Raw genomic sequence first — 27624 nt, 5'->3', positions numbered from 1 at the left:
ATGAAAAAATCGCTTACCTGGCCGCGTCTGTGTCTGCCGCGGTTCTGCCGCGGTCGCGGTAGAACCGCGAGCAGTGAGATTCCGCGAGGCCTTTTGACCGCGGTTTCACCGCGGTCGCGGTAGAACCGTGGTCGAGGCCCCTCTCTGATTCTGACGCCTAGTTTTTTTTTTATAAATAGGTTACAAAGGTTACAATTACAACAATGTCATGGGTTGCCTCCCACGTAGCGCCTGATTTAACGTCGCGGCACGACTCAAGTGAGCGAAATTAAGGTTCGCTCGACCTCTGGGGTTCATTCAAATGCAGCTCGGTCATCTCCTTAGGCTCGTTCATGCCCATATACAGTTTCAACCGCTGACCATTGACTCTAAATGTACGAGAGTCATCTTCAGTAGCAACTTCCACAGCTCCGGATGGAAACACTTCAACCACGCGAAATGGTCCAGACCACCTTGACTTTAGCTTACCCGGGAATAACCGCAGTCTTGAGTTATAAAGCAATACCCTGTCCCCAGGTTTGAAATTTCGTTCAATGATGTTCTGATCGTGAAGCCTCTTCATTCTCTCTTTATATAGCCTTGTGCTCTCAAAAGCAAGATACCGAAACTCCTCTAGCTCATGTAATTCAGTGACTCTCGACGTGCCCGCAGCTTCCAAGTCTAAATTCAGCTGTTTCAGTGCCCACCACGCTTTATGTTCAAGTTCTACAGGTAAGTGACAGGCCTTCCCAAACACCAACTTATATGGTGACATACCAATTGGTGTCTTGAAAGCTGTCCTGTAGGCCCATAGTGCATCATCTAGCTTCCTTGACCAGTCAGTTCTTGTAGCATTTACAGTTTTTGTCAATACGCTCTTGATCTCTCTGTTGGACACCTCAACCTGTCCACTGGTCTGTGGGTGGTACGGAGTAGCCACCTTGTGGCGCACGTCATATTTAGCCAGCAACTTCTCGAAGGCCCGGTTGCAGAAATGAGTGCCTCCGTCGCTGATAATTGCACGCGGTGTCCCAAAGCGGGTGAATATGTTCTTCTTTAGAAACCCGACTACTACCTTAGCATCATTGGTGGGTAATGCTGCAGCTTCCACCCACTTGGACACATAGTCTACAGCAACAAGAATGTATTTATTGCCATATGAGCTGACGAAGGGACCCATGAAATCTATCCCCCAAACATCAAACACTTCCACCTCTTGAACTGGGTTCATGGGCATCTCGTGACGCCGGGAGATGCTCTTGTGTTGCACTTAATCCATGGTGTTTTCAAAGAGTAAATGTTGTTAATGATTCATGTGTATTGAGGGCAATTGTTAGTCCCAATTGAGGCTAGTTGAGGTCACTTTAGGACAGCTGAAATTTTCTTGGACATTCTCTTAAGGGGTGGGTCTTATTTTGTTTGCTTGAAGACAAGCAAAAGCTTAAGTTTGGGCGAGTTGATAACTAGGGATTTTGACGCATTTTATACTCCTTCTTGCTTATGCTTGATTAGAAATTCATACAAAATAGTCCCAAAAGGCTAACAAGTTGTGCTTGATTGCAGGTTTGATCAACAAAGTGACAAGATGTCAAAAATCAGCTCAAAAGGAGTGAAACTTGCACAAGCGCCAAAGACAAGACAAAGCTCAGGCTAAATAAGGCTAGTGCGGCCGCACAACATTCTGTGCGGTCCGCACTGGAGATTCAGAGAGGTGGATTTTCAGGCCAAGAGGCAGTGCGGCCGCACTACCATTTTGTGCGGTCCGCACTAAGATCGACGCGGCCGCAGTCCATTCTCTGCGGTCCGCAGTGAGGAGAATCAGAGAGCTGCAATTTCAGGATGTCAATCCAATGCGGTCCGCGGTCCTTTTTATGCGGACCGCACTAGAAGCCGCCGCGGCCGCAGTCCATTCTCTGCGGTCCGCGATGCCAAGGTTCAGAGAGCAGTTTTTCAAGTCCATAGCCCCAGTGTGGACCACGGTCCATTTTGTGCGGTCCGCACTAACCCCGCAGGGGTATTTTTGTCCAAAATTGTCAGCTTAGTATAAATAGCTTCTTTTCCATTTTTAGCTGAAGCAGATAGATTCAGTCAAGAGCTACGCTCGTGGTTTCGATATTTTCAACTATTTTGGGCAATTTTATCTACATTTCATCATTGAATCTTTGTGTTTATCTTAGTAATCAATTAATTAGAGTTTTCCTTCATCTATTTCTTGTTTTTCTTCTTTAATTATGAGCAGCTGGACCCATAAGCTAGGGTTGTGGCTCAACCCTAGTGTGGGTAATTGATGGGTCTTGTATTTTAGGGTTTGATTGACTATAGGTGTTTGATATTTGGGCTAATTCCATGTTTAATTGTTAAATAAGTGGTTGCAAACACTAGTTTGTGTTTAGTTGACTTTTGCTCTTCTTGAGAAAGAGAGCCTAAGTCTCTAGAATTAGTCCAACAAGGAATTGGGGCGTACTCAAGAGAATTGATAGCCCCAATTAAAGGGTTAAACCAAGAGATCGTAATACCCGACTTGAACCCTAGTTGCTTGTGCAAATTTGCATACCCAATTGATTTTGAGAAAGTCAATTCGGGAAAAATCACTCAAACCACCGAGAGGTGTAGAGTGGGTAAAGTCGTGCAACGGTTATATTATACTCCCCAAATATGTCAAACGTGCCTTAAACTCAAGTACCCGTCAACTGACCACCTAGGCGGAAGTCACTACCCTAGTACCTTTTAAACCTATCATTATAAATCTTAGCATAATTTAGTTGCAATTACCATTTGTAGTTTGATAATAGTAGAAGTAAACAAAAACCCCAAAAATGAATAGAAGTGTAATTTGGAACACATACGCAATTCTACACTAGATAGATACTCGATTCCAACTTCTAGCTCTCTGTGGATATCGATCCCGACCCTAAATCGGGTAAAAGATGCTCCGACCTCTCTCGCTACTTAATTAGTAGTGCGGAGTAGGCCGCGGTCATGTATAAGCAAAGCGGATCCAAAATTTAAACTTTATAAGTTTAGATTCGCAATTCTACCACATCTCATCTAATTTAATGGGTTCAAAATTATTATTTGTACATATTTAATAATTTTTTGGGCAAAAATACAGGGTATGAGCGAAAGTTATAGGTTCAGTTGAAATATATAGCTTCTACACTGGATACACCTTTTTGTATAGAATAGTATTAAATAGAGTGTATTAGTAATATTGGGATTAGTTATGCTGAGATTCTGTTTGGTTTGGTGTATCAAAAATAAATTGCATTGCAGTGTATAAGTGCTTATCCATGTAGTAAAAACCATAGTATTACTAATGTCATAGTTTGCTGTGCATTAGTTATACATAGGATAATACTGTTTACCGTGAAAATGGTAATAACAATTAAATTTGATTATGGGACTCTAAAAATACGTGATCTATTTTTATGCTAGTTGTTAAGCAGTTGATGCTATGTATGTGAGACTTAGAGACAAAATAAGAGTTATGGATAGAGTGATAATCAAACCGATGGGCTAACAATCGGGGCCTCGAGCTTATCAATTCGGGGGCCTCGAGGTCGATTCCAGAACTAGGTTGTGGGCTATCGAGAGTAATCGGAGTATGACTAATAGTTATAACGAAATTAACAAAGGCTCTTTATGACCAATGATAAGCAATAAATGAAGAACAATAAAGAAGATAATAAATGGAAGCAATAATATCAAGAGAATGTGTTAGAGAGAGAATGTTCTTGTCTATTAGGTATGGAGCAATCCATCCTTACAATATGGCAAGAACCCCCTTTATATAGAAAGGGAGGATCCCATCATAGTACAAACGCATTTATTACAAAGAAAAATAGATGGGACAGCTAGTTGACGTCACGATGCGGGCTCAGACTAGCCTGACAGACTTTGTCGGCTCCAGCTGCATCCCTTGGGAACTCCCCTCTTTTCCAATATGTTTGTTGATCTGCATTGCCCCGAGGTCGAGCATCGAGGTCGAGCATCGACAACCATCGAGGGTGAGCCTCGAGCCTCAGGAAGTATGTTCGCGGGGCATCATAATGATGGGGAAATTGGACCCCCCGATTTTACCGTGCACAGATAGTCTCCACGTTTCTTAGAGTGAAAATGATAAGAAACGACCTTGAATTTTCCCCCCTCTGATGCTTTTGTAACGACGACGGTCATAAGGTGCCAAAAGATGATGCACACGCAGCTTCTGAAGTTCTTTGCATTGATTAAGGTAGTTAGCTACCTCTTGGACTTCCCCAACGTGCACACGGGTCTTACTATAAATACTCCCCTTCTCGTTCTTTACAACTCACTATATTTCCAACCCTTAGAAAAGGTTCGTTCTGCCTTTACTTTTGTTCTCTCTTAGGAACGCAACTCCCTTTTTTCTTCCGGAATTCTCTAAGAATGGCGAAAACTTCCACCTCTGCTTCTCAGAATGTGGCCTCATCCTCTTCGCTTCTATCTCAAGGTGAAGTGGCCATACCTCCTCTTGCTGAGGAATGTGTCCCAGGATTTTTTGCGATGGCTTCTGATTTCAAGGTCGAGAGGTCTTCTTCGAAGCCGGGGTGTCGTGAGCCCGTGACTCAGTATATTAGCTCGATAACAGACATCGGAAGAGTAAGAGTTGATTGTTGCTGGGGGATGTCGTGCTTGTGGAGATCCCTGCTTGGGAGGAAGATATCATGACAAGCAAAGCCTATTTTCTCAGTGTGTATACTTATCTGTTTACCCTAGGGCCGGTGGGGCCATCTTTACCCCCGATCGACCCCGTGATTCTCGACTTCTGCCAACGGTATCAAGTGACCCTTGGCCAAATTCATCCTTCATTCTGGCGTGTTGTGTATATGATCAGGTACTACAGAACATGATCGAGGAGATGCCCTTCACTCTCGATCATGTGATCAGGATGTACAGCCCCCGTCTCTTCCGTGGGGGTCTAATCAAGCTCCAATGCCGATCCCCAAGGGCCCTCTTCGTCTGTACCGAGGAGCTCGGGAATGGAGGATGGATAAGCTGATTTGTCCTGATCCCGGCGGAAGGATGCCGTTCCCCGAGAGGTGGAACGCAGAACGTAAGTAGATACATTATCTATCATCCCTTCGCTTCTCTTTGACTACGTTCTTCCAGGCATTTAATTTTTCTTGCCAATGCAGCCGCAACAATTTATCCTGGCGCAGTTCCGTACCTCCCGAGTTGGTTCGGCCGTCTGGACTCGATTTGCCCGTATGTTGAGCGAGTATGGCGTGATCTATCCCAAGATCGGTGGGAAGCCAAGGATCATGGTGAGCTTCTTCCCCTGCTGTAGTCGCATTTTCCGATCTTAATCGCTATTAGCGGTGTTCTCGCTCCCTATGCTTACCTCTTATATTTGTGTAGGTCTGGGGGAAGTCCCTTTGATGAAAGGAGCACTGCCTGGTGGGGAGGATGCTTTGGTACCCGATGAAGGGAAGAAAAGACAAAGGGATTCATCGGATAGACCTTCAGAATCCAAGACGATTAAGGCGGAAGAACCTAAGGCCGACCCGACAGACCTGACTCCAAAAACGGTGGGAAACCCTCGAGTTGAAGGTGAGGGGGAAAATAGCTTCTCGACAGCCCCTGAGGGAGGGATAAACCTAGCCGATCTTTGGGCCATGGAGATAGTGGCTTCCGAGTCGGAGCTTGATGTCGTTGTGGTCCAGCCTTGTAGCAGAGAGCCAACTGAGGGCGTATCGAGTACTGTCCCCGAGCTGGCCGGTGGCCAGGGTTCCCCTCGGGCTGAGGTGCCATAGGTAGGTGGTTCGGAGGGGCCTAGTTCTCGGGGCCTTAATGGATAAGGGATGGCCCCGATTGACCCTGCTAGTGCCGTGGTCGTGATTGATTCCCTTCAGGGAACGATCCTACCTCCTAAGGGAGTGCAGGATGCGCCGCATGAAGAACCTTCCGACAAGGATACCTATCAAAGGCGGAGATGCATTCGAGAGGCTTCCAACCGTTCCCGAGGGAGTCCCTGAGATTGATGCTTTACTCATGTTTGGTGAGATGAGCAGGCTTTGTGAGCAGGTAATTTGTGTGAATCCTATCTGTCGCTCTGGCGTCGATTGCTCTGACCTTTATCTTTCTAACTTGTCTTTTTTCGTGGCTTTAGGCCAAGGCGCTTTATAGTGAGACTTTCACCCGATATCAGGATGAGGTGACCCGCCATGAGTGCGAGAAGGCCCACCTTACTAAACAGGTTACCTAGTCCCCGTTTGCCATTATCTGAATGTTTTGCCAGATCCCAGTGTTCTAACATTTTGGATCTGGTTTGTGTAGTTTGAGAAGGAGGGTGCCCTGCTGAGGAAGGAGGTCCGGGCCAGAGACTCCGAAGTCTCCGAACTCGAACGTCATGTGATGGAGATAACTTCCGAGAGGGATGCCCTCCAGGAGAAGATAACCTTGGTCGGGCGTCAGCTTAGTGACGCAAGGGAGGATAGTGACAAGTACAGAGGTCTCCATTTTGAGCTGGTAGCTGCATTATCCGGGATCAAAACTGAAGACGAGGCGCTTATATCTTTGCATAGAGAGGATGTCATTGCGACAATCGATCGAACCGGGAGGGCGCTTGAGGAGGCTGATTCGAAATTGACTCGAGATATGGATCGTCCTCAATCGGGATCTCGGAGGTAGGCTTTTGGGGATGTAAATGTGGGAGATATCACTCTGCCTGCCGAACTCGGGATGGTGAAGACCCTAGAGAGGAAAAATATTGTCTTGCTTGCTTTCGGTGGTGTGCCGGGCAGTAGCTCGGGAGGTGATAAAAATGAAGGCAGAGCCCCCAGAGGGGAAAAGGCCGTCGAAAAGGGGCCGCTGAAGGACCCGTAGTTGTTGGGGTGCAACCTTTGGTGGAGCCATCGAAGATGTAGGCTCAATGATAGATTAGGATTATATTCGCTTCTCTCTTTGTAAGGGTTTTTTTTCAATACTTGTAAACATCCCCTCTATGGGCCATGAGAAGGCTTTTTATTTCCAACCCCTTCTTTCTCTTTTGTTTTTCGGAAATACTATGTGATGTATCTTGACTTTCGACCTGAGGTCCCAGGCCTCGAGTAAAACCCTCGGACCTGGCTTTTTTATGCATCCGGCCGGCACGACCTTTGAACTTAGCGTTGGTGACAGTGACTCGTACATATCGGGTCGGTATGCCCCTTCAACGTAAGCCGTCATTTGAGCTCTAATGCTTTTCGCTCTTAGGCATTTTTAGTTAACTGTTCCGGGTTCAGTCTCCGAGTCGTATTTCGACTCGAGCTCATTTGACCCTCAAGTTTTTGGATTTGTGTGGGCTGGCGACAATGTCTCTTGCGCCTTGGGCCGATGCGGCCTTTTATGCGGGCTGGTGACAATGGCTCTTACGACTTGCTCTTAGGCATATGTAGTTAACTATTTTGGGTTCAGTCTCCGAGTTGAGTTCCGACTTGAGCCCATTTGAACCTCAAGTTTTTGGATTTGTGTGGGCTGGCGACAATGGCTCTTACGCCTCGGGCCGATGCGGCCTTTTATGCGGGCTGGCGACAATGGCTCTTACGCCTTTGATCGAAGCGACCTTTATTGGCTTTATTTTTCCCTCGTTAAGGACTTTTTGAAACAATTTTTTCTATACTCTTCGATGGTTCAATAAAAACCTCGATTACGAGTCGTTATGTGGCGATGATCGAGCACCCCGAGAGGTTTAGCTCGGAGGCTGAGTATCTCGAAGCCTGTGATGTGGAGCTGACATGGTCGAAGCTCTTTTGCCTATGTCGAGGGTAGCCTATTTAACCGGTTCTTTTCCAAGTAGATTCGAAGTAATTGAAGGCTTGTGATTTTGTAGCGACGGTCGAGCGTCCCCGAGTCGCGTTAGCTTGGGTGGTACAGCCTTATGACCGTAGTCATTTGTGCTTGGCCGGAGCCATTTTTGATCCCGAGTGAAATAGTTTAGGCGTCTATATCGAGGGTATGCCTTTTAGGGGTCTTAAAAGTTCAATATATAGCCTTAACTTTCAGATCAGGTTTATGCCTTTAATAAGGTCTTACAAAATTTTCATGCCTTTGAGGTCTTACAGTTTTGAGATACTTGGTACAAGTATAGTTCACGCCTTGCTCGGGGTCTTACAGATATTGTTGCTGCCTTATGTAGGTCTTTACGAGACCGAGTCTTCCTGCTTGGGGTCTTATGTCCTCGGGTTTTTTAATGAATGGTGATTGGCGACACTCCCCGAGTCATCGAGGGTATCCTGGCTCGGGGGTCGTTAATTGTAAGCTTGATATTGCCTCATTGAGGGCTTACGATTTCGGTGACTTCGACCCTGAGGCCATGTGGTTTTTTGAGATTTTGGCGCCAATCTCTGAGTGTTCGAGACACTTTCAATTTTTTAGACATTTTATGATTTTGATGTTGCCTCGTCGAGGGCTTATAAGTTTGGAGTTCCGACCCGGGGGTCATTCAGGTGTCGAATTATTGACGCTAGTCTCCGAGTGTTTAGGACCTTTTTTACACAGGAGTCCTTTTTGCTAGGACGTCGAGTTTCTTTTGAAGCGTGAAATGCTTTGATGAAAAAGTATTCTCCGATTACTTGGTACAAGTATACATGTTTTTGTTGTTAAGGGCTCGATTGCTCTATATGGGCACGGTTCATTCGACTGTTTGGCCCGGTATATTACTTTCCTATCGATGCCCTATTTGAGATATCTTGAATTTCCCGAGTAGGTGGCTTTTCGGGGGGATGCCCCCCAGTATTCGAGGTGGATAGCAAAAGAAATCTTGAATACTTGTTGAGCCTCTTTAGGTAGCTTATGGTCGTTGCCTCGTTAAAAACCTTGCCGGTAAAACCCTTCTAGGGACAAAATTCGATCGAAGGAAAAGAGTGCAACGCCTGCTCGAGGGTGTTTTCGGAATTTTCAATCGGATGCCCTAGCAATAATACCATTTTAGCATTGATATGTTCCAGTTACTCGGAAGTTGTTCGCCCTCCATGGTACCGAGCTTATAAGACCCTTTGCCGACTACTCCGAGGACACGGTACGGTCCTTCCCAGTTTTGGCCTAGCTTTCCTTCATTAGGGTTTCGGGTGTTAAGAGTGACTTTCCTTAGGACTAAGTCCCCAACTCCGAAATATCGGAGGTTTGTTCTCCTGTTATAATACATATCGATTCTTTGCTTTTGGGCGGCCATTCGGACCAGCGAGGCTTCTCGTTTTTCATCTAGTAGTTCGAGGGCCGTTGTCATGGCCTCGTTGTTCGAACTCTCGGTGGTGTGTTGGAATTTGGCGCTCGGCTCCCCGACCTCCACTTGTATCAAAGTGTCGGCGTCGTATACTAGAGAGAAAGGTGTTTCCCCTGTGCTTGATTTTGAAGTTGTTCGGTATGCCCATAACACTTCGGGCAATATTTCTCTCCACTTTCCCTTGGCGCTTTCTAGCTTCTTTTTTAAGTTCTGGATGATGGTTTTATTTGTGGACTCGGCCTGGCCGTTTGCACACGGGTGGTAAGGCACCGAGAGGATTCTCTTGATTTTGTGATCTTCCAGGAACTGTGTTACCTTGCTTCCGATGAATTGCCTTCCGTTATCGCATGTTATCTCGGAGGGAATCCTGAATAGGCACATAATGTGGTCCTAGATGAAGTTACTTCTTTTTCTCTTATTTTCTCGAAGGCCTACGCTTCCAACCATTTTGAGAAATAATCAGTCATAAATAAAATGAATTTAGCTTTACCTGGTGCCGTTGGCAGGGGCCTGACGATGTCCGTTCCCCATTTCATGAATGGCCATGGCGATAAGACCGAATGCAGTTGTTCGCCGAGTTGGTGAATCATAAGGGCAAATCTTTGGCATTTGTCGCACTTTCGGACGAATTCCTTGGTGTCTTTTTTCCATGTTGTCCCAGTAGTAGCATGCCCTGATCACCTTTCGGACTAAGGAGTCAGCGCCGGAATGGTTTCCGCAAGTACCCTCATGAATTTCTCGGAGTACATAGTCTGTATCCCCTGGCCCCAGACATACTGCTAGGGTGCCATCGAAGGTTCTTCTGTACAGAGTCTTGTTTTCATCGAGCGAGAATTGGGCTGCTTTGGTTCGCAGGGCCCTCGATTCTTTTGGATCTGTGGGAAATTTTCCATCTTTTAAATAATCAATGTATTTATTTCTCCAGTCCCATGTTAGGCTGGTGGAGTTAACCTCGGCATGACCTTCCTCGACCACTGATTTAGATAGCTGAATGACAGCCCCAGGGAGTAGGTCATCTTCTTCAACAGATGATCCCAGTTTTGCGAGGGCATCAGCCTCGCTATTCTGCTCTCGAGGTATGTGGACAAAGGTCCATTCTTTGAAACGACGTAATGCGACTTGTGTTTTATCCAAGTACCTCTTCATCCTGTCTTCCCAAACTTCGTAGTTCCCATTCACCTAGCTTACTACCAGGAGCGAATCGCATTTTGCCTCGATGGTTTCGGCTCCCAAGCTTTTGGCCAGTTCTAAACCTGCAATCATAGCCTCGTACTCGGCTTCATTGTTAGTCAATTTTGCAGTTTTTATAGATTGTCTGATTACGCCGCCTGTAGGTGGCTTCAGGACTATACCGAGTCCAGATCCTCTCGCGTTTGTGGCGCCGTCAGTGAACAGGGTCCATACCTTGGAAGACGTGCCTGATTTTAGTAAAAGTTCCTTTTCTACCTCGGGTACGGGGAGGCGAAAATCAGCCACGAAGTCCGCCAGAATCTGGGACTTGATGGCCGTTCGAGGTTGATACTCGATATCATACCCCCCGAGTCGATGGCCCATTTAGTCAATCGGCCCGATAGCTCGGGTTTATGCAATATGCTCCGGAGAGTATATGTCGTTAGAACGCAAATACGGTGGCATTGAAAATAGGGCTTCAATTTTCGCGAGGCGCTTATTAGCGCGAGAGCCAATTTTTCCAGGTGTGGATATCTAGTTTCGGCATCCCCTAGGGTCCGGGTTACATAATAAACAGGAAATTGCGTACCTTGCTCTTCTCAGACCAGCACACCGCTTACCGCTATTTAGGATACGGCCAGGTATAGATACATTGTTTCATCCTCCTTTGGCGTATGGAGCAGAGGTGGTCTAGTCAGATATCGTTTCAACTCCTCTAAGGCGTGTTGGCATTCTGGAGTCCACTCGAAGTTGTTCTTTCTTTTGAGTAAAGATGTCACGCCCCAAACCGAGGGACATGACCGGCGCCCGACCGGGTAGCCCCAGTCAAGCGGACCTGGGTGCCTTTCCTATCCCACATGTTACCCCGTACTTTCATTGTCCGTTGATCTGCATTGCCCCAAGGTCGAGCATCGACAACCATCGAGGGTGAGCCTCGACCCAAGTCTCGAGCCTCGGGAAGTATGTTCGTGGGGCATCATAATGACGGGGAAATTGGATCCCCCGATTTTACCGTGCACAAATACCAAATAGAGTGTATAACTAATACATATATTAGTTATATATAGGTTGAAAAATACTATCAAACAAGGGATTACTAGTATCAAAGCTAATACATATATTATTTTCACCTAATACTCCTACCAAACAACCCCTAATTGATGTTTTGTAATACTCCCGTGAGATTACGAGCTAACTTGAGAATATATAATTTACTGTTAAAGTTTAGCTTTAAAGTAATTATTATATGGAGGCAACCGATCTAATGAGTTGTTCAGTCTAGTTCGAATTTTACCAAATTGAATTTTAACTGAGCTTTTTGATCGCTAAATTTTGATCGAACTCGATTCAAGTTGAATCAAGCCTAGCTTTAGTCGAGCTCCGAGCCAGCCCGACTCTTTGCCCAGGCTCAGATAAAATTTATGATACTTTATTTGTACCTCTACAAAATATTATAGACTTGGGGTGTGTTTAGCATGAAAAAAAATATCTTCCATGGAAAATATTTTCTTGGAAAATGAGTAGTTTTATCACTTATTTTCCCCTGTTTGGTTGGTGAGTAAAAAAAAATCTAAAAATATTTTCTAGTGTTTAGTTAGAGAGTAGAAAGTTTTGGTTAGAAAAATAATTTAGTGGTGGCGATTATGATTGAGGATGGTGGTGGTGGGTGGGTGGTGGTAGGTTATAATGATGGGCGGTGCCGGTTGTGGTTGTTGATGGTGACGGGGTGGTTAGTTGTGGTAGTTGAGGTGGATGAAGTATTGATTGTGGGTGAGAATAATGGTGGTCCGAGTGGTGGGATGGTGGGTGGTGATAGTCGATAATGGTGGCGGCAATGATTGAGGATGATGGTGGCGTCGTGGTGGTGGTGGTGGCGGCAGCATGGTGGTAGTTGATTATGGTAGGTGGTGGCGGCAATTAATATTGAATATGTGATAGCATCTTAATGAAATTAAGTCTCTGTTATAGATCTTAATCATACAGATCTATTCAGACTCATTAAGTGGTTGTGAAGTAAAAAAAACAAACACACTTTATTATTAAGATCTAAATAATTAAGATCCAGACTTTAAAAACAAACGCACTTAATGTCTGAGATTTGGATGATTAAGATTCAAACCTCCAATAAGTGCAAACAAATGAGGCCTAAAACCTTTTTCCATGAAAGTAGGATTCAACCATTTATATATAACAAAAAGATTTATTTTTGTCCTATTTGTACAGTATAATTTTTCCCGAGTGATTAGCAGTCTATAAAAGTCACAATGGGCTTTCTCTTTATGTGGGCTTACCCAAATCTCAAGATGGGCCAAAGATTTTTTTGGGCTTTTTATATTGGGCCTCGAAGATATTTTAGTTGGCCCATTTCCATACGCTTCTCATGAGATAGATTGAAACTCTGTTAGAAGCACACATGGAATGATATTAGTCTCAAATCTATTGTTATTGTGTTTGCTAAGGTTTATGTGTATACATTTGATGTCCACCGAGGAAAGGCTTCAGCCTTTTTATTTTAAGGGGTGGTTTGGTAGGGTGTATAAGCAGAGGCGGATCCAGGATTTAAACTTTATAAGTTTAAATTCGCAATTCTATCACATCTCATCTAATTTAATGGGTTCAAAATTTATTATTTGTACATATTTAATAATTTTTTAGGCAAAAATACAGGGTATGAGCAAAAGTTATAGGTTCAGTTGAACCCATAACTTCTACACTGGATACGCCTCTTTGTATAAGAATAGTATTAAATAGAGTGTATTAGTAATATTGGGATTAGTTATGCTGAGATTCTGTTTGGTTTGGTGTATAACATGCATTGCATAGGAGTGTATACATGCTTATCCATGTAGTAAAAATAATAGTATTACTAATGTCATAGTTTGCTATGTATTAGTTATACATAGGATAATATCAAATAGATTGTATAATTAATACATATATTAGTTATATATAGGTTGAAAAATACTATTAAACAAAGGATTACTAGTATCAAAGCAAATACATATATTATTTTCCCCTAATACTCCTACCAAACAACCCCTAATTGATGTTTTGTAATACTCCTGTGAGATTACGAGCCAACTTGAGAATAGATAATTTACTGTTAAAGTTTAGCTTTAAAGTAATTATTATATGGCTCAACCGATGTAATGAGTTAGTTCAGTCTAGTTCGAATTTTACTAAATTGAATTCTAACTGAGCTTTTTTATCGCTAAATTTTGATCGAAATTGATTCAAGTTGAATCAAGTCTAGCTTTAGTCGAGCTCCGAGCCAGCCCGAATCTTTGGCCAGGCTCAGATAAAATTTATGATACTTTATTTGTACCTTTACAAAATATTATAGACTTGGGGTGTGTTTGGTATGAAGGAAAATATCTTCCATGGAAAATATTTTCCTGGAAAATGAGTGGTTTTATCACTTATTTTTCTCTGTTTGATTGGTAAGTAAAAAAATTTTTGAAAAATAATTTCTAGTGTTTAGTTAGAGAGTAGAAAGTTTTGGTTAGAAAAAAAAAATTATGCTACTCTCTTCACCCCAAATCCCCATGTATCCTGTGCTATCCCCCCACCACAACCCAAATATCCAACGTTTTCAGGATTTTATTTTCTTCAAGAATTTAATTATTCTTTAAAAGTTCATACAATCCAAAGGAACTAATGTGTTGCTTTACTTTTTTCACACAAAAACAATATTGAAATTTTTGCTCCACAACTAAAAAGAAAATACTCTTTTTTTGTTTTAAAAAAGTACTCTTTCTACAACATGAAAAAAATACTCATTTTGTTGAAATAACAAAATATTTTTTACCACATCATTTTGTTAAAATAAAAGAAATAAAAGAAAATACCTTTTCTATATCATGAAAAGAAAATACTTTTTGTTGAAATGAAAGAAAACACTTTTTTGCATCATGGAAAAAAATAATCATTTTGTTAAAATGAAAAAGAAAGTAATTTATCTGCAACCTGAAAAGAAAGTACTCTTAATAATATTTTTATTTAGGGCGAAGGGTATGGATGGGGGTAGGGTGGGGGAAAGATTTTGGGTAGGGGGAAGGGTTTGGGTAGGGGGTGAGGGGTGAGGGGTGGCCGGAGTGGGTTGGGGTGGGGTAGGTTAGTGGGGGTTGTGAATAGGGGTGGGGAAAGTTGAAGAAGAGTTCTGGAAAATGTTTCTCCTTCTTTTGATAGGGAAAACATTTTCCTCCAATTTGAAGAAAATATTTTTCAAAATATTTAAGCCAAAATTAGAAAACGTTTTCCGGAAAAAAATTTCCTTCATACCAAACACACCCTTTATATTGATAAAATGATTAGAAAGTCTAAACAAAACTGTATGCTATAAGGTTTATTTCTTCTTTTTTTTTCCCTCAACCACGCCATCACCTAATATATAAGAAAATATCTCACTTGTTTATTGGTTTTGAGTAAAATAAAAAAGCATGACTAATAAATCAACGATTTTTTGTTATTTTTCATCTTGCAATGTTACCAAAAAACATAAAGGAAAAACTATATCTCTTTCCTCTTTTTATTGTTGCTATAATATTTTCACTTAACCTATATTAAAAGAATTCAACGGTCCAAGAAATTGCCATTACTATTTTTAAAAGATCACATCACATCTAAGTCAGAACTTTTTTAATATTCAAAATCGTGACAATATAATTGAATTCTAATAATTAAAATCATGACAGTATAATTTGAATTATGATCATTTACCTACCAAACTTTCCTCATGAAATAGATTGAATCTCTATTAGAAGCACGCGAGTGATTGTCGTTTCAACTCTTTTGTCATAGGGAATTCAAGAAAGTATTATACTGTCATAATTTAGATGGGATTCAAGAGTTTATATATAAGCAAAAAGATATATTTTTGTCTTATTTGCACAGTATAATTTGAGGAATTTTCAGAAACTTCTATTGTTTAGTGGCTATTAACTTTCTATAGCTACCATATACATAGTTACTTCCTATAGCTACTATTCAGTTGTTACAGTAGTGCATTCGTTGTATTCGCGCTGCTGTATTCATGAATACAACAGTAAAAAGCGCCTAAAAATCAGGGTAGTCCAGCTGTACGCGCATGTATTCGCGCAATGTATTCATGAATACTGCAGCAAAAAAGCGCCTAAAATCAGGGCAGTCCAGCTGTACGCGCATGTATTCGCGCTGCTGTATTCATGAATACAGTAGTAAAAAATACCTAAAATCAGGGCAGTCCAGCTGTACGCGCATGTATTTACATGTATTCGCGCCATGTATTCATGAATACAGTAACGACAATCACCTTAAAAGTAGGTACGTCCAGCTATCTAAGAGAGAGGGAAAACATAAATAGCGTATTTCATGCCTTATTTCATGCCTCAATGGTAGTATATACCATAATTACTTATTTTGCTATAAAATATAAAAGATAGCTATAAAAAATAATATTTTAAAATAATTTTGATTTATAATAAATAAGGTGTATAATTTTACTATAGGAGGTAAAATTCCCTATAATTTTCCATATGCGATTAGCACTATGTAGAAGTCACAATGGCCCCCCGAAAGGGGCCCTGCGCGGCGCGAATCCGGATATAGTCGGGCTCCAATGCGGGTACCGGACACCGGGTGGGAAACCAAAAAAAAAAAAGTCACAATGGGCTTTCTCTTTATGTGGGCTTTACCCAAATATCAAGATGGGCCAAATGTTTGTTTATTGGGCTTTTTAGATTGGGCCTTAAAGATATTTTAGTTGTTCCATTTCCATACGCTTCTCTAACTCTAAAAATGAAAACCAGCTTAATGAAAAGTCTCAATTTTCTGAACAGAAATTAGCTAAAAATGGAGTCTTTATCTATGAAAAATTTGATCTTTGCAACTCAAAGTGCAATTCCAGTGAGGAATTCCATAAACCCAATTCGTATAAGAAGAATTTGCAGTTGTTCTTGGAAAATTCACATAAAAAAATCAGACTTTCAAGGTACATTTTGGAAGGAAATTGGAAAGTTTTAAACTTTTTTTTTTCCTTTCTATGTTTTGTAACTTTTCATGGTGTTATAGATAATGTTTTGTAACTTTTTATGGTGATAAATTTGTTGCTATAGTAAATTGTTAATGGCAACTTTTATGTTTATTAGTATGAGGTTATGAGCTAACTTGGAAATAGTTGATGATATTTTTGTTGGATTTTGCATTTGTTAGTTGTTACTACTGATATTTGATTTACTAGAATAATAAGTAGTTCAGTCGTAGGAGGAGTCTTTGTTTAAATTTATAATATTTAATTAGATAAGTTTATTGAGATAGTTTAGGTTTTGAATTTGAATATTTTTTCGGCATATTCTGTTTTTAAGTTGGCTATTTAAAGCCTTCCTTGGTTAATAAAATTTATGAGGGACAATTTTCAATCAATACTTTAAATCTTCTTGCTGCTCCATCTTCTTAAAAAATCCAACAATTTTACTGCTAAGCTTTGGGAAAGAGTACTATTGAGGATGTTGAGGTATTTTCACTTGGGGGTAGTTTGTGATTTGAAATTTTTATGTCGTGACGAGGGAAATGAGATAGATATCAAAAAATGTGAATTAGGTTTTCTGTTTATTTGTATCAGGAGAGTTCAAAATGCTGAGGAAAAATTTTGTGAAATTTTATGGAAGTTTGAACACGTGTGGGGAGTTTTATGCAGTGCCTAAAAAGTAAAAACCTGTCAGCTGCAGCTAAAGTTCAAATGTTCGTAGAGATAAAGAGGATCTTGGATTGAGATGATCACATGGATTAGTCTAAGCACTTCCCGAGTGCCACTTTTGTGAATAAAACTTGTCAAAAAATGATAGGAGTAATGTTGAATGGAACGATTTGATGCGTTAAACCTCTATGAGTGCACGATCATTGTTAGCTTCTAAATATATGAAGTTGGTGTCCAGCTATGTAATGTAATCTGCTCTGGTTATTCTTTCACTTCAGTTGAATAGAGAAAAAGTTGAACAAACACTTTATCTAGATTCATATATGGCTAAAAAAGTGCAGACTCTGGTGTTTCATTCACTCATTCATGCTAGTACTTTTGTTTCAGCTTCTCACTTTAATCATGCAACTCAATTTTTCAGATTTCCGGGACTATGTAAAACCTTCCCGACTTTTACCAGCCACTGACATAAAATTTGGCGGAGATTGGTCGCTGGAAAACGTGCTCAATCGTTCAAATTTGGATAAGTCCGATTCCTTGTACAAAGTCAAGCTGCAAACAAGTAGTGCATATGGATCAGATCTCACCGACATAAACTCTGGAGTCCTGCTTTGTTTGATAGATGAAAATGGTGAGTCAATCTTACAGAGGATATCAGCTGGTCAGGAAAACGCCCATTCTATGCAGTCACAGAGCTCTGATCTTCTCCATTTCCAAAGAGGTTCTGTGGATGAGTTCATATTTGAGGGACCTAAACTTGGAAAAATTGTAGCTGTTTGGATCAGCCCAGAATCAGGTTAGAATATCCAGAAAAGCCGATCAAACTGTTGCATGCATATTTATCCGAAATGTACATCTGGCATTTTGATATTCACCAAACTGCATTTTGACAGTAGTCGGTTTACACTTCACACTCTCTTTAAGCCTATCTCAAATGGTGGGGAAAAAAAGAATATCTCAAACCAGTAAGAATCCTGATTACTCAACAGTAGCATTCGTCAAGTTTACACCAATATTTTGCAGTAATTGATTACATCATTTGTGTATAGAACAAGAAGAATGACAAGTTTGAAGGAGATTGGGGGTATGGGGATTCAGACTTCGGCATATACTAGTGATACACTTAGTGAGTGCTTAGTTCTCAGTATCTCTGTCAATTAGACCCGGACTATAAGCGCCTAAATGAGAATATGAATTTGTCAAAAGATGCTCATTGTGGACTATTATTTTGATTACTATTATGCATATTTAAGCATCAAAAAGGAAATTAACAAACATGAGTTCTCTATATTTTGTTCCAACGTGAATAAGCAGGTCAGTGGAGACTTGGAAGCATGAGCATAACTGTCATTTCCCTGCTAAATTCTGAGTCAGTAGGAAATGAGAAGAATTTATCTGACTGTACTGCTGTCCAGTATGACTTTGATATCGAGGATGTCTTGCTCGGTGAGAAAAGCGATAGTTCCATGTTAGAGTTTAGACCATTTTCAGTTACTGAGTTTTCCCAGGACAACATTTTATCATTAACTGAGAAAACTTCGCCATCATCTTCCCTTGCCACTCAGAAGATATCAAATGAAGACACCATGAAGGAATATGCAGATTTGAAGTTATCTTTGTTGCTTTATGATGCAATCCTCACTATTGCTGGTTCGTCCATTGCATTCTTAGCCGGGGAAAAGGCTGCAATCGCCTTCTTAACAGGTGGTATCGGAGGATTTCTATATCTATTACTCGTGCAGAGGTCGATTGATGGTATACCATCTTCAGACTTGACTTCAAGTAAAAGGACAGAAACTCTTGATCAGACCAATAAAGGATTCAAAGGTTCAGTGTTAAACATAGTATTGGCTCTTGTAGTTACTACAGCTGCAGCAAAATATGCCCTCGGAGACATTTCCAGTGTGCTGACACCGAAAGATCTCCTGCTTGGGACTATCGGCTTTCTATTGTCCAAGGTATCTGTGTTCTTGGCTGCATTCCGACCCATAACAGGTTTAAGAGAAAACAAATGATACTGTACTCTTAGTATTCCTTGCACATTCATGTATATAGCTAATACAAAGTTACAGACATGGAGATGTATAGAATCAATAAATGTTCACTTTAGTTATAATCTGTTTACAGTTGTATATGCATCCAACAATAACAAAGATTTGTACTTTGTCAATAATTTGGAAAATGCTAAACTCGAGATGTTTTTATTTCTACAAGTGACATTTCATGTTTGATAGATTAAAATGGTGAGTCAATCTTACAGAGGATATCGGCTGGTCTGGAAAATGCCCGTAAGTTCAAAAGGAAAACAGATATGCGTCTGCCGGGAGTTGAACCCGGGTCTATTGCTTGGAAGGCAATTATCCTAACCGTTGGACTACAAACGCCTTGTTGTACTCACTTCATAGTGCATATATAATCGCATATATCATGTGGACCATATTTTTGGCAGCATGATGCTAGAAAAACAGTGTTATGAGGTAATAGTACCCAATGAACTTATACCAACAATGGAACATTTGGCATGAGCCTCCATGTTTTGGTTCAGTGGTCAGGATGCAACACGTGATGTATAATTAGCCACACGTCATGGGGTCGAATCTAGTCGTAGCCGAGTTTTGAACTTGTGGGGCGACTAAACTCAGGCCAGAAGCCTACAGGGAATTTTTCCGATAACAATTAAAATGGAAGATTTCCCATGAAAAGGCTTGCACTTTGCCGTCTCTTTCGAGATGATGATAATCCAAGAAGTTATCAAAAGCACACTTTTAGTACTTGTAGTTGACAAGAAAATAGAATTACTAGTAATAAGCTGTCTATATATATATATATATATAGTCTAGTCGAATGCTGTTGATTATTTTATACTTTTTGCCTTCAATTTACGTTCAAAGATAGATAGTATGAACAGGAGGTAGAAATAAATTACAGTAAGTATGTCTTGAGAAAAGCAAACAACAAGCTCTAGATATGCTGTTCACACTATCCATAGAAGAAGTTATACTCCCTCCGGTCCAAAATAAGTGATTTTTCCAGATTTCAAGAATGAATTAATTATTTTTTTCCTACATTGTCCTTGGAGTAAATAGTGTTGGAATATGTGTTAGGAGTGTTTATGTGAGATAGTAAAGGTTAATATGGTCAATTCCATTGCTAATTAATGTTAAAAGGTGGATTTCTTAATCTGTGTGAAAACATCCAAAAAATCACTTATTTTGGACCGGAGGGAGTAGTGTTTTTTGTGATGCATTAATTGTCTTCATTGGAACAAGAAGTTCAAAGCATGTTACAGTTTCTTGAAACGATGAGAATTATATATTTGGGGTATACAAAACCATAAAGTCTACTTAAGTTCAAGTATTTCAGATTGTCTTGAAAAAGCAATAGGCATGCTTAGTCAATGAGATCAGTGTTTTAGGGGAAACAAAAACATTAATTCCACTTAATAAATGCACATAAATGATCAAACATATATAAATAGGGATATTATGAATCATATGGTATTCAAGACTTTGATCTAACAACCAGTATCCAAACTACACCTTACAGCAAAACCACAAGAACATAGTTTACCTTACTGTACTAACCATGATGTTCGGGCAAATGGTGAATGGCTCTTCTTCTAGTGAATATCCACTACAAGTTGTTGATCCAAAACATGTTGCAGTAGTAGAACCAAAAACTTCTGGTGTTCATGCACCCATTATTTCATCCTTGAACGATAGAATTAGACCCCTTCTCGACTGTGTTGACAAGCTTAGGCATCTCAACATCATGCAAGAAGGCATTCAGCTTCCAACCATTGCGGTGGTTGGAGATCAGTCCTCTGGAAAGTCAAGTGTACTCGAATCGCTTGCTGGAATCAGTCTTCCTAGAGGGCAAGGTATTTGTACTAGAGTGCCTCTATGCTTCTCCACTGAAATATCAGGCTTTTGTTCATAGCAGGGCTCAAGCTCGTCATATGTGCCTAACCGATGAACAAAGGTCTGGCATTATAATTGCGGCATAACATTTTGATTTTGCTGTAGTCATATTTGATCTGCATGGTTCAGAGGAAGTGAGAAAATTTTGTGTTGACTTCTCAGGATTTTGATAAAATTGTTACATTTTGCTTTCCAAACACCTTGCATCTTCTTCATGATTTCAGTAATCCATCAGCTAGCAAATTAATGAGCAAAACATATTTTCATTTCATGTATGGGTTGTTTAAAAATTTCCCATGAAGGTGGAGGTATTAAAGAGAGGAGTAATGTTGGATAGAACGATTTAATAACCTCTGCGAATGCACAATCGTTGTTAGCTTCTAAATCTGCTGATTTCCGCTGAATAGGGAACCAGAGTTGACGATCTCACTCTATCTAGATTCATATATTTATGCTAGTTTCTTTTGTTTGTTTCAGCTTCTCATGTTGGCCGGGAAGATGCCCATTCTATGCAGTCACAGTGCTCTGATCTTCTCCATTTCCAAAGAGGTTCCGTGGATGAATTCATATTTGAAGGACCTAAGCTTGGAAAAATTGCAGCTGTTTGGATCAGCCCAGAATCAGGTTAGTATATCCAGAAAAAGACTTTGGGATCATAATTGTACAGGGCCAATTTTTCGCAATATTGACACTGCACGGCAGTAGCAATCACACAGCCACTCAGCCTCACTTTTCGCACACACAGCCTGACACTTAGAATTATTCAGGACTTAGCCAAACTTAAGAACACACAGAATTACGGGTAAAATCACCCAACCTTTATTACTCTCGCAGAATACAAAGGACTCACGTTTGGATGGCTCACAAAATATGCTACTTGCCAAATGCCAAACGAAAATACACATAAAAAGGGGCCTGCCTATGGCAGTTTTACAAAGGGGCAGTTGGGGCAGTACAAACCATGTGCCATGCACATGACAGACCTACAAACATGGATAACTAATCTGTTTGAATTCAAATTCAAACTCTTCCCACGAATTTGGACTTGTCTTCAGCATTAGAGTCAACTGCACATGTGCTTTGCACATGTCTTCAACTTCCAAAGCACATGCCTTGCACACCACTTCCGTCACATGCCTTGCACACTTGACTTCCAGCTTTTTGCCCACACTTAGTCTTCTGCCTTGCCTTGTTTTGGACCATGCCTCGCCCATAAATTTATAGCCACGCCTTGCCATAAACTTAGTCGTCCCACTGATCCACGCATGCCTTTGTCAAGTGGCCTTCGTTGCCATTGTCGATGCCCACGAACCAAGGCTGCCTCGCCAACACTCAAGGCACCTTGCCTAGCTGACCTGCCTAAGCCCATCACCAACTTAGACACACACCCAGCTTTGCACATTGCTTGTCAACACTTCCACAAACCCATGTCAAGGGGCAATGTACAAGCCCTTGACACGGATTCTGCCCGACCTTCGTCAAGTCTCATTGTTAGGGGCTAACAAACATGCATATTTATCCGAAAAGTACATCTGGCATTTTGATATTTACCAAACTGCATTTTGACAGTAGTCGCCTCAATATACACTTCACACTCTGCTTGAATATATCTCAAAAGGTGAGAAAAAAGATAATCTATCTCAAACCAGTAAGAATCCTGATTACTTAACAGTAGCATTCATCAAGATTACACCAGTATTTTGCAGTAAATGGTCACATCATTTGCATATAGAACAAGAAGAATGACAAGTTTAAAGGAGATTGCTGGTATGGGGATTCAGAATTCGGCATATACTGGTGAACACTTGGGGCTCGTTTGGTATGAGGGATAATTATTAATCCCAGGATTAAATTTGAGATGAGTTTATCCACGTTTGGTTGAGATAAAATCGTGGTATAACTAATCCCGGGATTGTAGTGTTATTTTTATCCCTATGGGAGGGTGGGATACACTCCCGGGATAATTAATCATGGGGTAACTTGTTTCCCAACCAAACGATCCTTTATTCGGTGCTTAGTTCTCAGTATCTCTGTCAATTGGACCTGGACTAAGGTCATTATTTTAGCGACTAAATGAGAATATGAATTTGTCAAAAGATGCTCATTGTGAACTATTAGTTTGATTACTATTATGCATATTTAAGCATCAAAGAGGAAATTAACAAACATGAGATCTCTATATTTTGTTCCAACGTGAATAAGCAGGTCAGCGGAGACTTGGAGGCATGAGCATAACTGTCATTTCCCTGCTAAATTCTGAGTCAGTAGGAAATGAGAAGAATTTGTTCGACTGTACTGCTGTCCAGTATGACTTTGATATTGAGGATGTGTTGCTCGGTGGGAAAAGCGATAGTTCCATGATGGAGTTTAGACCATATTCAGTTACTGAGGATTTCTATATCTATTACTCGTGGAGAGGTCGATTGATGGTATACCATCTTCAGAATTGACTTCAAGTAACTGCAGTTACTACAGTTGCAGCAAAATATGCCCTCGGAGACATTTCCAGTGTGCTGACACCGAAAGATCTCATGCTTGGGACTATCAGCTTTCTGTTGTCCAAGGTATCTGTGTTCTTGGCTGCATTCCGACCCATAACAGGTTTAAGAGAAAACAAATGATACTGTACTCTTAGTATTCCTTGCACATTCATGTATATAGCTAATACAAAGTTACAGACATGGAGATGTATAGAATCAATAAATGTTCACTTTAGTATGATCTGTCTACAGTTGTATATGCATCCAACAATAACAAAGATTTGTACTTTGTCAATAATTTGGAAAATCCTATGAGTTTGTTGCCAGTGTTATTGCCCTACAACTTATTTGATGTATCTTACGACACTGTTATTATTTTTCGGGTTTCTTTTGTTGTTACGGACCTATTCTTTTGCTTCTTTTTTGATATTATTGTCTCTTCTGTTGAGCCAAGGGTCTCCCAAAAACAGTCTCTCTACCCTTCCGGGGTAGGGGTCAGGTCTGCGTACACTCTACCCTCCCCAGACCCCACTAGTGGTATTTTACTGGTTGTGTTGTGTGTGTGTGCACTATGAGTTTGTTGCCTTTCTGCCTTCACAAGGTACAGGTAATATCTGCGTACACACTATCCTACCCGAACTCCATTTGTGGGATTACACTGGGTATGTTTTCGTTGTTGTTGCGATGAGTTTGTTATTGATATATGCTTTTGTTAGTGACCTCATATTTTATTATTTGTCATTCCTTTAAGTGACTTTTCATGTTTGGATGTCATCTCACTTGCCGTTTGAGACTCTGAAATAGTAAAATTCCCAGTTTTTGTATTATTTTAAAAGTTATATGTTCCTTCTGCTCTTGGATATTGAATGTTTCAAATTCTTCATTCTTTATCTTTGATGTATCTCAAGTCCTATAAAAATACCTAACTTAGGTAACCTAAGGCAGCTCCCTGTACTCTTTATATCCTTTTAGAAAAAGAAAAGGTAAATTTTTTAAAAATTTTCTTACACGTTGTTCGGTTTTAGATAAGTAGTTTTTTTTTTTGGTTTCCCACATGGTTAAGGGAGGAGCAAAAAAAAATTGTTTGACTCCCTAAATGGTAATAGGTTCATTTTTTTGGAAGAGAGGAAACATAATATCAAAAATCAAAAGGAAAATAGGTATGCGTCTGCCGGAGTCGAACCCGAGTCTATTGCTTGGAAGGCAATTATCCTAACCGTTGGACTACAAACGCTTTGTATAATAGTAAATAGTTTTAGATATAATCGTATATGTCATGTGGACCATATTTTAAGCAACATGATGCTAGGAAACAGTGTTATGAGGTAAGAGCACCCAATGAACGGAAGCGGACCAAGGATTCAGTGATCGCGGGAGCACCATGACATTCAATATAAATTTATCATTGTTCATAGATATTGATACGGGGGGCTAAGCTAATATTTGACTATTTTTTGAAGACATTTGCATGTATATATGATTTTTTTACGGTAGTTACCAGGTGCCGGTGACCTCTCTTGTTAAGGTGTGCGTCCGCCTCTGAATTTTTTACGCCTCTCATTGTAATGATGTGAAAGAAAACAAATACAAATTCCTTTCTCAAAAGATAAAACAAACACAAATATCCTTGCAGACATAGGCGGACCTATGTGTAACTTTGAGGTTCACCGGACCTCGTAAATTTCGGTAGAAATATTATATATTTTTATGTATATACCTTAAAAATAATTAATTTAAATCAGTTAGGGGGTGAGCAGAATATTGGTGCCCTATTACGTTAAAATCTTGGGCCCGCCTTTGCCTGCAGAGACAGATCACGACCATCTTTGTTACCGTGTGAAACTTGAAAACAAAGTGATTAACAAGCATAAGTCGGTGGGGAGATCTTAATTCAAAACAAAAAGAGGAATTTTAAGTCCTGAGCAAGGCCCTTCCTCCCCTCCCAAAAAGGAATTTTGTCTTTATTTTTGCATAAAACAAGAAAGAAAAAAACACAAAAACTATTACAGCTGCCAGGGTTCGAACCTTGATTCTTTCAAATAAAGAAGGAATTAACCAGTGTTACAGCAGATCACGTTGTTACACAATTTCAACTTTATTTATAATGTGGTATGCTATTAGGTTAATCTATCACTTAAGTACTGAAAATTTTCAGTTTAGCTGAAGCCTTAAGTACTACTCCCTCCGTTTCAAATTAGATAAGGTACTTTCGTTTTTAGTATGTTCCAAAATAAATGACACATTACTAAATTTGAAAATAATTCAACGTTAAACTCTGCATTTTATCTTAATGAGAAGCTTTTTATAACCATATACAATTGACATGGCCCCACAAAACTTTTATCCCTTAAGCTTTTAACACCACAAGTTTCAAAAGTTCTTTTTCTTAAATTCCGTGCCGAGTCAAACTATCTTACAATACTTTTTTGTCGTATGTTACAGCATTTTGATATAGTAAATGTGCCCGTTTTTGTATGATCTTCTATTGTAGAATTCAAGTACTTACTCCGATCCACAATAAGTGATCAATTTGTTTTGGGCACATTCATTAAAAAAATACTAAATTCTAGACGAAAATAGTTAGTGTGACTAAACTACCCCTTCATTAAATGGTGCACCATAGTTATAGTAGTACTTCTCTTCTCAAATGTGAGGAGTAAATGACTTTTTAGGCATACGTACATAAGGGTAATTTTGGAAAAACAAATTATTTTTTTCTTGATTATATAAATGAATATTTATTTTGGACCAAAATAAAAAAGTAATTTGGTCACTTATCGTGGACTTTACTTTGATTTATTAGAAGAGCCACTCCTATTAAACAAGGTGGCCTTAGTTTATGACAAATCAATTAGAACACCACTTATACACGTGTATGAATAAAAAACTAAAATAAAACAAAATAAGAATTAGAGAGGGAAAAAAACAAGGGAAACTTACATAAATGTCCCAAATAAATCTCAACTTACCAACCTCTAGCCATTAGTCATAGACTTACCAAAACTAGCCAACAAAAATTGAAAAACCAAATAATAGGGTTCTTTCTCTCAAAGAATCACATGCAAAAATCACCTTTCATATTTTTAAGCGTGATTAGCAACATTAGATACAAGACGGAAACGAAATTTCATGGACGGGGTAGCAAATAAGGTGATGAAATACAAAAATCTATACAATATTTCAAAAATATAAACAAAAAAAGAACTTTTTCAATGGGTATAGTTGAAATTCATTGAAAATATATAGATAAGTCAATATACAAAATTTGAGGAAGATTGGAGGTGATTTGGACTGGTTTTGTATCAAAATTCGTAATTAAATAGAGTTCAAAAAAGTCTTCTGCGACACATGTATCAACCATGTATCACGCATGTATCACACACATAGGTATACATGGATATACATGTGATACACAATTGATACAAATATGATACATATGTGATACACAAATGATACACAATGTGATACACATATCATTTTTTTTCATGTTCAGCTTTTACTTCGAATTTTCAATTCAAACCACCTCAAAACTTCACCAAATCATCCCAAACTAAGCTTCAAGCTCCTTAAGTTGTGTCCAATCTATTATAATAACACTCACTCAAAACAAAGCAAAAATTTGATATATTTTTTTGCTGCAAATAGCTAATTGGCTAATTTGGCTAATATTAGTAATATTTTATCAATTGGCCAATTTTTGTAATGAGTTACTTATAAATGGACATAGCTGGTAATTTCCCAAAAAACAACCCTTCATTTTGGTCAGACCTCCTTTATGCTGCTTCTTTTTGTCAATTTAGAATTTGTAGGATTTTTTTAACAGTAAGCGCGACCTGCTTTAAATTTTTCTCTTTTCCTTTTAATCTCCACATTCGAATCAACAATTTAATCAGAATAAAATTTCGAACCCATCTCTTATGGAAGAAGAAAGATATTGAAAGGCTAAATACATAGATAACCCTTCAAACACGATATGAAATTTCATTAGATACTCTAATCAACAAATAACCATTCGAAAATTTCAACTTGTCATAGATGTGTCTCGTGAATACAAGAGTCAACCGAACGAAAAGCGTGTAATATGAAAGCTAGTGACGTGGTAATGAAAAATGATACATGCATCATTAGGAGAAAAAAAAAATACCTTGGTATAAAAAAACAAAACAGTAATGCGTCTGC

At 39.8% G+C, this 27624-nt stretch overlaps 2 protein-coding genes and 2 non-coding genes across 4 annotated transcripts; 2 read left to right on the top strand and 2 right to left on the bottom strand.

Moving 5' to 3' along the window:
• The first annotated feature begins 16114 nt into the window (after positions 1-16114).
• On the top strand, positions 16115-19255 carry LOC109207923. Its single transcript, XM_019370921.1, has 3 exons — positions 16115-16340; positions 17467-17841; positions 18360-19255. The coding sequence occupies exons 1-3, from the start codon at positions 16202-16204 to the stop codon at positions 19058-19060; spliced, it is 1215 nt and encodes a 404-aa protein (XP_019226466.1). The 5' UTR covers positions 16115-16201; the 3' UTR covers positions 19061-19255.
• Positions 19256-19357: 102 nt separating this feature from the next.
• On the bottom strand, positions 19358-19429 carry TRNAG-UCC. The gene has a single exon. It is a non-coding gene; the product is annotated as a tRNA-Gly (tRNA).
• A 2032-nt stretch (positions 19430-21461) lies between these two features.
• Positions 21462-23680, top strand: LOC109207924. The gene is made up of 2 exons (XM_019370922.1): positions 21462-21589; positions 23171-23680. The coding sequence occupies exons 1-2, from the start codon at positions 21475-21477 to the stop codon at positions 23413-23415; spliced, it is 360 nt and encodes a 119-aa protein (XP_019226467.1). The 5' UTR covers positions 21462-21474; the 3' UTR covers positions 23416-23680.
• A 928-nt stretch (positions 23681-24608) lies between these two features.
• TRNAG-UCC lies at positions 24609-24679 on the bottom strand. The gene has a single exon. It is a non-coding gene; the product is annotated as a tRNA-Gly (tRNA).
• Positions 24680-27624: the final 2945 nt, after the last annotated feature.

Source organism: Nicotiana attenuata, unplaced genomic scaffold, assembly GCF_001879085.1.
Source record: "Nicotiana attenuata strain UT unplaced genomic scaffold, NIATTr2, whole genome shotgun sequence".
Lineage (NCBI taxonomy): Eukaryota > Viridiplantae > Streptophyta > Magnoliopsida > Solanales > Solanaceae > Nicotiana > Nicotiana attenuata.
This window is presented reverse-complemented; position numbering and strand designations above follow the sequence as displayed.